At 41.4% G+C, this 12,317-nt stretch overlaps 1 protein-coding gene across 1 annotated transcript in view; it reads left to right on the forward strand.

Annotated features, from left to right (window-relative positions):
- Positions 1-12,317, forward strand: part of HSD17B2 (hydroxysteroid 17-beta dehydrogenase 2) — a 69,281-nt gene that overhangs the window by 36,847 nt on the left and 20,117 nt on the right. Inside the window, exons 2-3 of the mRNA XM_017541875.2 lie at positions 5,780-5,992; positions 7,755-7,940. Coding sequence (XP_017397364.1) covers positions 5,780-5,992; positions 7,755-7,940 — 399 coding nt within the window. The remainder of the gene's footprint in view (positions 1-5,779; positions 5,993-7,754; positions 7,941-12,317) is intronic.

Below are 12,317 nucleotides of genomic sequence, written 5' to 3' on the forward strand. Positions count from 1 at the left end.
AACTACATGATAAAATTCCTAACACTCTAAAATTCAAGGTGATTCATATTATTTCCAGTTTGCACATAAACTGAGACTTTATTAATATTTTTAGAATTAACTGCTATTTCAAATGCACTCCAATCTTGCACAAGGGCCTCTAGTACTCATTACCTATTCCAAGTTGATGGGTTTTCAGGCTGCTAGAGACAGAATGATCCCCATGGACATAGCTTAACACCAACCTCAGCATTTTCTCTGCCCTGTTGAGCACTTACTATGGGTCAGGTGCCCTCAGCACTAGTGACAAAGGACCCTCTTTCAGTCTGCAAGGCACTCATATTCTAGTGCTCTCTTCAATGCTTATTCATCCCACATGTGCTTTTTATTGAGCATCTACTATGGGCTAAGCCTTGTGCTTTGTAGGATTTGAATATTTTATGCCCCAGTTGTTTATATCCCAATCTCTGCCTGGCTCCAAACTACCTCGGCTACGTCTTAGCTGAATGACTTAATCCTTCTGTCCATCAACTTCCTCCTTTATAAACTGATGATGGTAACATTACTTACCTCCCAGGGCAGCTGGGAGGATTCAGTGAGTAAATGCATCTCAACTAGCTGGAACTTGGTAAACATGCAATCCATACTTGGTGTGCTTATTTTCAAATCCCACTGTTGGGTAACTCTTATGAAACCCTTCTACCTTCTCATGGAAGCCCTGGCCTTGCCTCTGGGTTTCCAGAGCACCTGATTGTTTTCACATCTCCTCAAGGAGTGATTCCTCAGCCACAAGCTTTTTCAAGGCCCTCTGATCCCTGGCCTGCCTCAAGTCTTCATAGACACCACGGGATAGCACAGACCTCTAACATCGTAAGTCAGAAATGCTTTCAGGGTTAGAGCCATGATACCGATTACAGCCGTTCACAACAAGCTGCGCCTGTGTGAAATGCTGTCTTACTGACTTCCCATGTTAGCCTAGGAGGGGGTATTATGATAACCCTACACTCCACAGGAGGAAGTGGAGGCTTCACATGATTTTATGTGACTTTCCCAAGGCTCATAAGTGGACGAGGAGAATCAGGCAGTCTGAGTCTTAACCAAGATGCTCAGCTGACCGTCAGTAGAGGCAAACTCTACATTTACCAATATTGTGTGTGCAAAGGCCCGAGAATTAAAATAAAAACACAGTCTTAATTTTTAAAAAGACCTACGCAGTAATTGTTTGGAATAGGCTCTATTAAGCACTTCACAAATGTTAACTGACACAGGTACCATTATTAAGCTCATTTTACAGATAAGGAAGTGGAGGCAGAGAGCAGTTAGAAAGCCTCTCTAGGGCTGGGAATGGTGGCTCACCCGTGTAATCCCAGCACTTTGGGAGGCTAAGGTGGGTGGATCGCCTGAAGTTAGTTGTTCAAGACCAGCCTGATCAACATAGTGAAACTTGTCTCTTCTGAAAATACAAAATTAGCCAGGCATGGTAGCATGTGCCTGTAATCCCAGCTACTCAGGAGGCCAAGGCAAGAGAATCGCTTGAACCCGGGAGGCAGAGGTTGCAGTGAGCCGAGATCTTGCCATTGTACTGTAGCCTGGGCAACAAGAGCGAGACTTTGTCTCAAAAAAAAAGCCTCTCGGCCGGGCGCGGTGGCTCAAGCCTGTAATCCCAGCACTTTGGGAGGCCGAGGCGGGTGGATCACGAGGTCAAGAGATCGAGACCATCCTGGTCAACATGGTGAAACCCCGTCTCTACTAAAAATACAAAAAATTAGCTAGGCATGGTGGTGCGTGCCTGTAGTCCCAGCTACTCAGGAGGCTGAGGCAGGAGAATTGCCTGAACCCAGGAGGCGGAGGTTGTGGTGAGCCGAGATCGCGCCATTGCACTCCAGCCTGGGTAACATGAGTGAAACTCCGTCTCAAAAAAAAAAAAAAAAAAAAAAAAAAAAAAAAAAAAAAAAAAAAAAAAAAAAAAAAAAAAAAAAAAGCCTCTCTAGGGTTACACAGGCAGCACAGGCAGGAATTAGCAGGGCTAAGACTCATACCCATGCTCCTGTGCTATACTGCCTCACAGGTAAAGACCAGCAGATGGTCTCCTGCGATCTTTGGCTTTATTAATTCACTGCCAAATAAAAATAAACTCAGATTTAGTTAGGAGAGACTTTATTCAAAAGGATTATTGCAGTGCATGGAATGTTCTGACGATATGACCTGCACGTGTCTCGAGATGAGGAATAAAGGTTTTGCTCTGCTAAAGAGACAATAAACAAGGCTAGAAAGAAGTGGGTGTTGGGGGCTGGGATTACCAGCATGGCTCAATCAGACAGTGGTTGACATCTGATCAGGAGGACCTATAAAGAGGACTTGTCTGCTGGCTCAGGCTCAGGGTGAGCCAGGACCCAGAGAAAGGAGAGAATCTACACCAAATACCACTAACAAAGGATGTAAAGGACCTCTTCAAGGAGAACTACAAACCACTGCTCAACGAAATAAGAGAGGACACAAACAGATGGAAAAACATTCCATGCTCCTGGTTAGGAAGAATCAATATCGTGAAAATGGCCACACTGCCCAAAGTAATTTACAGATTCAACGCTATCCCCATCAAGGTATCAATGACCTTCTTCACAGAACTGGAAAAAAACACCTTAAACTTCATATGGAACCAAAAGACAGCCCGCATAGCCAAGTCAATTCTAAGCAAAAAGAACAAAGCTGGAGGCATCATGCTACCTGACTTCAAACTATACTACAAGGCTACTGTAATCAAAACAATGGTACTGGTACTAAAACAGAGATATAGACCAATGGAACAGAACAGAGGCCTCGGAAGTAATGCCACACATCTACAGCCATCTGATCTTTGACAAACCTGACAAAAACAAGCAATGGGGAAAGGATTCCCTGTTTAATAAATGGCGTTGGGAAAACTGGCTAGCCATGTGCAGAAAGCAGAAACTGGACCCCTTCCTGACACCTTTCACTAAAATTAACTCCGGTGGATTAAAGACTTAAACATAAGACCTAGCACCATAAAAACCCTAGAAGAAAACCCAGGCAAAACCATTCAGTACATAGGCGTAGGCAAGGACTTCATGACTAAAACACCAAAAGCATTGGCAACAAAAGCCAAATTAGACACATGGGATCTAATTAAACTCCAGAGCTTCTGTACAGCAAAAGAAACAATCATTAAAGTGAACTAGAAACCAACAGAATGGGAAAAAATTTTTGCAAGTTACCCACCTGACAAAGGACTTATATCCAAAATCTACAAAGAACTAAAACAGATTTACAAGAAAAAAACAAACAAACCCATTCAAAAGTGGGCAAAGGATATGAACAGACACTTTTCAAAAGAAGACATATATGAGGCCAACAAACATATGAAAAAAAGCTCATCATCACTGGTCATTAGAGAAATGCCAATCAAAACCACATTGAGATACCGTCTCTTGCCATTTAGAATGGCAATCATTAAAAAATCTGGAGACAGCAGATGCTGGAGAGGATGTGGAGAAATAGGAACACTTTTACACTGTTGGTGGGAGTGTAAATTAGTTCAATCATTGTGGAAAACAGTGTGGAGATTCCTCTAGGACCTAGAAATAGAAATTCCATTTGACCCAGCAATCCCATTACTGGGTATATAGCCAAAGGATTATAAATTATTCTATTATAAGGACACATGGACACATATGTTCACTGCAGCACTGTTTACAATAGCAAAGTCTTGGAACCAACCCAAATGCCCATCGATGATAGACTGGACAGGGAAAATGTGGCACATATACACCATGGAATATTATGCAGCCATAAAAAACGATGAGGTTGTGTCCTTTGTAGGGACATGGATGAAACTGGAAACCATCATTCTCAGCAAACTGACACAAGAACAGAAAATCAAACACTGCATGTTCTCACTTATAGGTGGATGTTGAACAATGAGACACATGGACACAGGGAGGGGAGCATCACACACTGAGGTCTATGGGGGGGACTAGGGAGGGACAGTGGGGGTAGGGAATTGGGGAAGGATAACATGGGGAGAAATGCCAGATATAGGTGATGGGGAGGAAGGCAGCAAACCACATTGCCATGTATGTACCTATGCAACAATACTGCATGTTCTTCACATGTACTCCAGAATCTAAAATGCAATAAAATAATATATATATATATACACATTTAAAATTACACAAGAGAAGTAAGTACTTTCTTATAGCAAAAATGGTAAACATTGCAAGATAAGGTCTCCTTCATCCTTCCTGTCCTCCTAAGGGAAACTTAGTAATCTCTCCTTCAAAATTCTTTTTTTTTTTTTCCATACCTAGGTAGGTATAGAATGAACTCTCCTCCTTTTTTGCATTAAATTGGAATTTATTAATGTGTTATACTGTGAATTATTTTACTTTCTTAACAAAGCATCTTGGAGCAATATCCATGTCCATTTGCATCTTTAAAACTGCTTTGTCGTATTCCATTTTATGTACCGTAATTTATATAACCATTCTCCTATTCATGGACATTTAAGTTAATTCCTTCTTGTGCTCTTATACAGTGCTGTAAAGAACATCATTTGTGTGCCTGCAAGCATTTCTCTAGGATAAATGCTGAGACTTTTTGGGTCAAAAGATTTGTGAATTCACATTGGTGGATTTTAGCCCTGCACATGTATATCAACAGCATATGTAAACGCCTGTCCTCTCCTTGGGGACGGTAGATTTCAGGCCCCTTTTGTCAGCTTGGAAGCGAGATCTGTTTTCTGCCCACTCACTTACTGATCTTTGAGTTGATTCTCTGCATGCACTCTGATTTTCCTTATTTCCCAATTCTTGGTGGGGATGTCTGACAACTGATACAAAAGATCCCTGCAGGCATCCAAGAAAGATCACATGACACAGCCAATCTGAAATAATTTCTTACCATTAAAACGAGAGAGACGGTAACTGTTGTATGTTTATTATGGTGTATATGGCTCAAAGGGTGATTTAATGTTCATATTGTTGTCAACTTGGGAATTTCAGACATCTACGTTTTGTACTTGTGGGTATAAAACACTCTATCTAGTGTTCCTAATATCCTTTTGGCTGGGTTGGGTACACTCCCATCTCAAATTCTGAGAAGATTAAATCATATTTTATGTATTACATTTACTCTCTGTTTTTACAGAGCAATGCAATTAGGGCTTTCTATTTGGTTTCTGTTGCAACTTTCTAGCGTTGATGTCTATTCTGTGGTTCAGGACAGGCCCTGGATAAGGAAAATGGCCCAGGAGGGTGAGAAACACAGGTAGCCATCAACATTTAACTTTTATAATCCAGCATGAACTGGTCCCTGTGGGCAGCCTGTGTTATTTCCCTGTGTCTCCATAAAGCAAAACCATGTCCAAAGTATGAGTTTGTAATGAATGTTTGAAAGTTTTACAGAGTGACTGAGGTTACATCAAACACTACACATTATAGATTATTAAAACTATTTCCATTAGATGTTTTGGTTTTCCTTCCCAATTTCTTTGGCCGGCAGCCACTCCTTGAATACATTTCCCCCAAGCCTTTCTCTTTCCACCTATGCTCACTCACAACCCCTCAATTCTACGTTAAATCCCTTTCTTCACATGGAGAATGTATCTGTCTGGCTTGGCTTCTCCTCCCACCTCCCTACTTAGCACATAAAGAAAATTCCTCAGGAACCCCTCTCTTCAGAGAGCATGGGGAATCTTAAACAACATAATATGTTTTCCTTGTGAAAGAATTTCTCCTGTCACTTGTTTGACCTCATTCCCTACTCCCTTGACCCTATGCAGGTGGTGATTGTGGGCTTGGCCACGCTTTGTGTAAGTATCTGGATGAGCTGGGCTTCAAGGTGTTCGCCGGAGTTTTGAATGAAAATGGCCCAGGAGCTGCAGAATTGAGAAGAACCTGTTCCCCGCGCCTCTCAGTGCTCCAAATGGACGTCACGAATCCAGTACAGATAAAAGATGCTTACAGCAAGGTTGTAACGACGCTGCAGGACACAGGTACTGCCGCCAGCACCCTCAGTGCCTTTACTCTCCTCCTGAATGCCCAGCTCTGGTTCCAGCTTGGGCTGACCATGCTCCAAACTCCTGTCTGGCCACTGCTCGCACTGGAGCACAACTGTGATGGATCCCAACCATGTTTGTGGGTTTCTATCAACATGAAAACCTTGAGAATAACTCAGACATGGGCCCACCCACACAGAACTTAAAGAAACCTCTATCTCATTTTCTCCAACTTCTTAGTCACTCTCCCTTGAATGACTCCCCTAGCCCCACCTCATTGCTTTCCTGTCCACAATAGCAACATGCATTCAAGTCCCCAGCTTAGAAAAAAAATACCTTCACGGTCACTGTCCTCCTTTACCCATTACCCTTTGTCTTCTCTTTCCTTCATGGCCAAGCTCCAGGGAACCCTGTAGCTTTCTGACGCCCTTCCTAACCTTCCATGTGATGTCGGCTCTCACTCTGCCTCCCTAACTGGCCTGACAAAGCTATTCAATATTAGCCTGAAGACCCAGTTCTTTTTTTTTACAACTGTTATTTTAAATTCTGGGTTACATGTGCAGGATGTGCAGGTTTGTAACATAGGTAAACGTGTGCCATGGTGGTTTGCTGTGCAGATCCACCCATCCTGTAGGTATTAATCCCAGGATTCATCAGCTATTCTTCCTGATACTTCCTGATGCTCTACCTCCCCTCTCTCCGACAGGGTGTGATGTTCCCCATCCAATTAAATCAGTCCCTAGGATGGGATCTCAGGTATAATTAGTTTTTAAAGCTCCCCATGTGATGCTAATGTTAGGGCAGGGCTGAGGAATCACTAGTTTACGCCAGTAACTCCCAAATCTATCAGTATATTCCTAACCAAATTCTTCTTCTCCATGTATACAAAGTTGTCTTCCAGACATCTTCCCTTGTACTCCAGGAGTTTTAACCTCAACATATCAAAAACTTACCTCATCATTTTTTTTCCTGCTGCCATGCTGCAAATCAGTTTGCTCTTCTGCATCCTACAGCTCAGACACTGGCACTGCCACCTAACCAGTCACTGAAGCCAGCAACCTGCGGGTCACTGAGACTCTCAGCCTATCCTCAATCCCTGTATCCTATTGACTCAAGTCCAGCAATTCTGCCTCCTGGATAGGTACCGTCCAGCCCTTTCCTACCATTGCATAGCATCTATGACTTAGCACAGACCCTCACCATCTACCACCTGGGCTATCCCAGTGGCCTCCTTGCAACCCGTCTTTACTTCCCCATTACTTTCCAGAGACAAATCTTCACAGCATTCACATTTTACAGTGCCATCCTTCTCTTTAGACATGCAGAGCATTCATGTACTGGGGTCCTCCCACGTGGCATGCCTGTGATTGGCGATTTGTTTCATCAGGGGTTTGTTGGTTCCTTATCAGTGGTTCCCTATCTAAACATCTTAACAAGGATTAGGGTTCCTTTCAGGATAATGGCTCCTGCCAAACCCTTAATCTGCAATACCTGCTGGTTCACTTCGTAAACACTGAACAGTTTCTGGAACAGAATGTGCTAATTTACACGTCTGCACATCGAGCTTCCTGTTACAGGAATTTCCCTCCCACTCCTGCTCCCTTTTCCTGAGACTCTTGCCTTTGTCCAATGGCAGACTCTAATCCCCTTGGAGACCTGGCTCACACGTAACATTTCTTGCGTGGTCTTCCAGGTATTCCAGATTGCATTATTCACTTCCTCTTCCGGACACTCACTCATTACGCATTTCTGTCTCCAGGACTGTGGGCTGTGATCAACAATGCTGGGGTGCTTGGCTTTCCATGTGATGGGGAGCTTATTCCTATGACGGACTACAAACAATGCATGGCTGTGAACTTCTTTGGAACTGTGGAGGTCACAAAGACATTTTTGCCTCTTCTGAGGAAAGCCAAGGGGAGGCTGGTGAACGTCAGCAGCATTGGAGGTGAGTCGGCATTTTCAGATGTGGTCATGGGGTCCTTGTCACGTGACATGTCTCCTAGCATTTTTTTGTGGGCTGAACAAAAACACAGGGCATGCAAAGGCAGGGCTGGGGCAGGACTAGTCAAATCGTATATCCTCTGTTGACCTTAACACAACAAAACCTTTCTCTTCTTTCAAATTCTTTCATGTACAAACTCTTATCTACCTTTTAACTCAGCCATTTATTACTGGGTTCTTATATATCTTCATAATGCGACTGCCAACACACAAACTTGCTAAATTTGTACAAGAAATCTCACATTGCAAGTAACGTCAGCATTGCAGGCAACCTGTTTTCAGCACTTCGTCAACTTAATACACAGCGTTCAGTTCCCTGTAAGCTGAGTAGGCAATACCTTCCCCTCTGTTCATCCTATCAAACACAAGCTGCCTACTATTGTTAACCCGAAGATTATCCCCAGTGCTGAGCAGCCTCAACCCAGCTGGGTCAGGACATGATGACATTGGATGGTTTGTCTCTCTCTGTTTCCAAGAACAGATAGTCAGCAACTTGAGTCAAGGGTTGAACAGCCTTGCCTTTTCATAAACAATGCCCATGTGTGTGATAGCATTGTTTATGAAAAGGCAAGACTGTTTTTGCCTTTTCTGGGACAGACATTTTCAAACGGGGGTTCTTCAGGCTCTTACCCAGTTTGGAGATCCATAGAGCTGACTTTAGGGTGACTGCATAGGTGAGAGGAAGCCAAAGGGTGTGGCACTGGACTCTAGGACCCTGCCTTCAAAAAGAGGAGTACCACTCTTCACAGTTGGATCAATTAATTCTAAGTAAAATTTCTTAAAATAAAGGGCACACTAGGCTCTTTTTGTTTGTTTGCTTGATTTTTGTGTTTTGTGCCTTTTTTGTTTTTTTGTTTTTTTTGATAATGTGAGGATCAGTTTTAGAATAATTTGGTGGTGGGAGGGGGTTCTTTGTATTTCCTAGACAAATATTGTTGTCTATTACATTCCCTTTCCTGACTTTAACTGAGTAACTTTCTTAAAGCTAACTGTGTCTTAAAACTTAAAACTAAATGTGTCTTTGACTAGAGTCATTGGTTGGCCTGAGGCATAAGCAAAGAAGACAGTGGGGAGAGAGAGAGAGAAAATAAAAAAGAGTTGGGGGAGACAGAGATTCCTCTAGGATGGTTAGGAGCAATGAGTATTGTATTTTAGCTTGTGCGAGAACCCCAAAGTATTTTCAGTTTCCTGCTACCTTGCTGAAGCAAATGAATCCTGAGAAAACACACAGCAATATTTTCCTAATCTTTGTTCTGAACTTAGCCTTTACAATTTTGGCCTGTGTGGAAGCCTCACCTTTCTCAGTCCCCTGGAACAGTCTGGTACTTCTGGGAAAGTCTCAAAGACTCTTTGCCTCACTCATATAATAAATATTTACTGAAATAACAGAGTACTGCCTCCTCCTTGGCACATTGACAAGGATGTTTCTCTTCTTTTCTCTGTTCTCAAGTTGGAGTGATACCTTCATGCATATGAGTTAGCTTTAGTTATTGCCAAAATGTGAAGTATGTGCTGTATGTCCAGTGTCTGGCATGCAGCAGCAGCTCAATTAATCAATGAAGAAATGCAAGTGTGTGAATGAGTGGAACATGGAAAATGGATGAATAAATGGACAAGTGAAGAGCTTACAATACAAGGCCAGGTGTGGTGGCTCAAGCATGGAACTCCTGCATTTTGGGAAGCCAAGGCAGGAGGATCACTTGAACCCAGGAGTTTGATACCAGCCTGGGCAACATACTGAGACCTTGTCTCTACAAAAAAATTAAAAAACTAACAAGGCATGGTGGCATGTGCCTGTAGTCCCAGCTACTCAGGAGGCTGAGATGAATCACTTGAGCCTGGGAGATTGAGGCTGCAGTGAGCTGGGTTCACGCCACTGTACTCCAGCCTGGGTGACAGATTGAGACCCTGTCTCAAAAAAGAACTTACAACAGAGAGCATAGCTTCCACATATTTTCAACTTGGCCTCTAAAGCTCTTTCCAAGCCCAAACTTCTTACTCTGTTGTTACGTATTTTCATTGAAGGGAAACTCTGAATAGTGTGAAAATAAATCACATATCTCACTCTTATTCTCATTCTCTGATTTTGCAAATTCTTTACAGCCAGCCTTACTATGTCCATTTTATTTTATTCAAATCATCACCAAGTTAACTTGTCTGAAACAAAACTTGCTCTCAGCCCTCCAAAATGCCTAGGACTACAGCTAAGATCTCTACAAGGAAAACTACAAAACACTGCTCAAAGAAATCAAACATGACACAAACAAATGAAAAAAACATCTCATGCTCATGGATAAGAAGAATCAATGTAGTTAAAATGGCCATACTGCCCAAAGCAATTTATAGATTCAATGCTATTCCTATTAAGCTACCATGGAGGCTCTTCACAGAACTAGAAAAAAATGATTTAAAAATTCATATGGAACCAAAAAAAGAGCATGAATAGCCAAGGCACTACTAATCAAAGGGAACAAAGCTGGAGGCATCACACTACCCAACTTCAAACTATACTACCGGGCTACAGTAACCAAAAAGAGCATGGTCCTGGTACAAAAGCAGGTACATAGATCAATGGAACAGACTACAGAACCCAGAAATAAGACCACACACCTACAGCTATCTGATCTTTGACAAACCTGAGAAAAACAAGCAATGGGGCAAGGATTCCCTATTCAATAAACGATGCTGAGGTAATTGGCTAGCCATAGGCAGAACATTGAAACTGGACCCTGACTTCTTTTTGTCCTAGTCTTTTGAGTTTCAGAACTTTGAGTTATCTTGGATTTATTTTTCCCCATGCCTCTCTCTTCTTTCTTCCACCTACTCACCAAGATGTGTGAAGTTTTCCTTCATCATATCCAGCTTTGAATATTTATGTCCCAGAGAAACTTTAGAAATAAGTTTATTTGTAGGACTCAGAAACTACCTAAAGTACTTTATAAAGCTGTTAAAACAGTTGCAAGGAATCAGAAGAGATGGGAGGCAAAGGTACCTAACAGGGCAGGGAGTTTGTTTACAGACAGAAAAAATGCATTATAAAGACAGGAAAAAGATATTTCATGCAAATGGAAACCAAAAAGATCAGGAGTAGCTATACTTATATCAAGAAAAATAGATTTCAAGACAAAAACCATAAAAAGAGACTAAGAAGGTTATTATACGGTGATAAAGGTGTTAATTCAGCATGAGGATATAACCATTGTAAATATACACGCACCCAACACCAGACCACCCAGATATATACAGCAAATATTATTAGACCTAAACAGATAGATAGATCCCAATACATTAATAGTTGGAGACTTCAGTACTGTACTCCACTTTCAGTTTTGCGTAGATCATCCAGACAGAAAATCAACAAAGAAATATCAGAGTTAATCTGCACTATAGACCAACTGGACCTAATTGTTATTTATAGAATAACATTTCATCCAAAGGCTGCAGAATACACATTCTTCTGCTGAGTACGTGGATCATCCTCAAGGAGAGACCATATGTTAGGACACAAAACAAGTCTTAAAAACATTTTTAAAAAGCCGAAATAATATCAAGCATCCTTTCTGACCACAATGGACCAAAACTAGAAATCAAAAATAAGAGGAATTTTGGAAACTATACAAAGACATGGAAATTAAACAAGATGCTCCTGAATAACCAGTAGGTCAATGAAAAACAATAAGAAGGAAATTTAAAAATGTCTCAAAACAAGTGATAATGGGAATCAAACATACCAAAACCTATGGGATATGGCAAAAGTAGTTCTAAGAAGGAAGTTGATAGCTATAAATGCCTACATCCAAAAAGTAGAAAAATTTCAAGTAAGCAACCTAGCAATGTACCTCAAAAAACTAGAAAAGCAAGAGCAAACCAACCTCAAAATTAGTAGAAGAAATAATAAACATCAGAGCAGAAATAAGTAAAATTGAAAAGAAGAAAACAATACAAAAGATCAACAAAATGAAAAGTTGGTTTCTGGAAAAGATAAACAAAATTGACAAACTTTTAATGAGACTAAGAACAAAAGAGAGAAGACCCAATAAAATCAGAGAGGACAAAGGAGACATTACAACCAATACTGTAGAAATTCAAAGGATCATTAAAGGCTACTAGAGTAACTAACTATATGTCAACAAATTGGAGAATCTAGAAGAGATGGATAAATTTTTACAGACAGCCTACCAAGATTGAACCATGAAGAAACCCAAAACCTGAATGGACCAATAACAAGTAACGAGTTCAAAGCCATAGTAAAAAGTCTCCAAGCAAAGAAAAGCCTGGGACCTCATGGTTTCGCTGCTGAATTTTACCAAACTTTTTTTTT

Source organism: Cebus imitator, unplaced genomic scaffold (genome assembly GCF_001604975.1).
Source record: "Cebus imitator isolate Cc_AM_T3 unplaced genomic scaffold, Cebus_imitator-1.0 Scaffold137, whole genome shotgun sequence".
In the NCBI taxonomy this organism is placed as follows: domain Eukaryota; kingdom Metazoa; phylum Chordata; class Mammalia; order Primates; family Cebidae; genus Cebus; species Cebus imitator.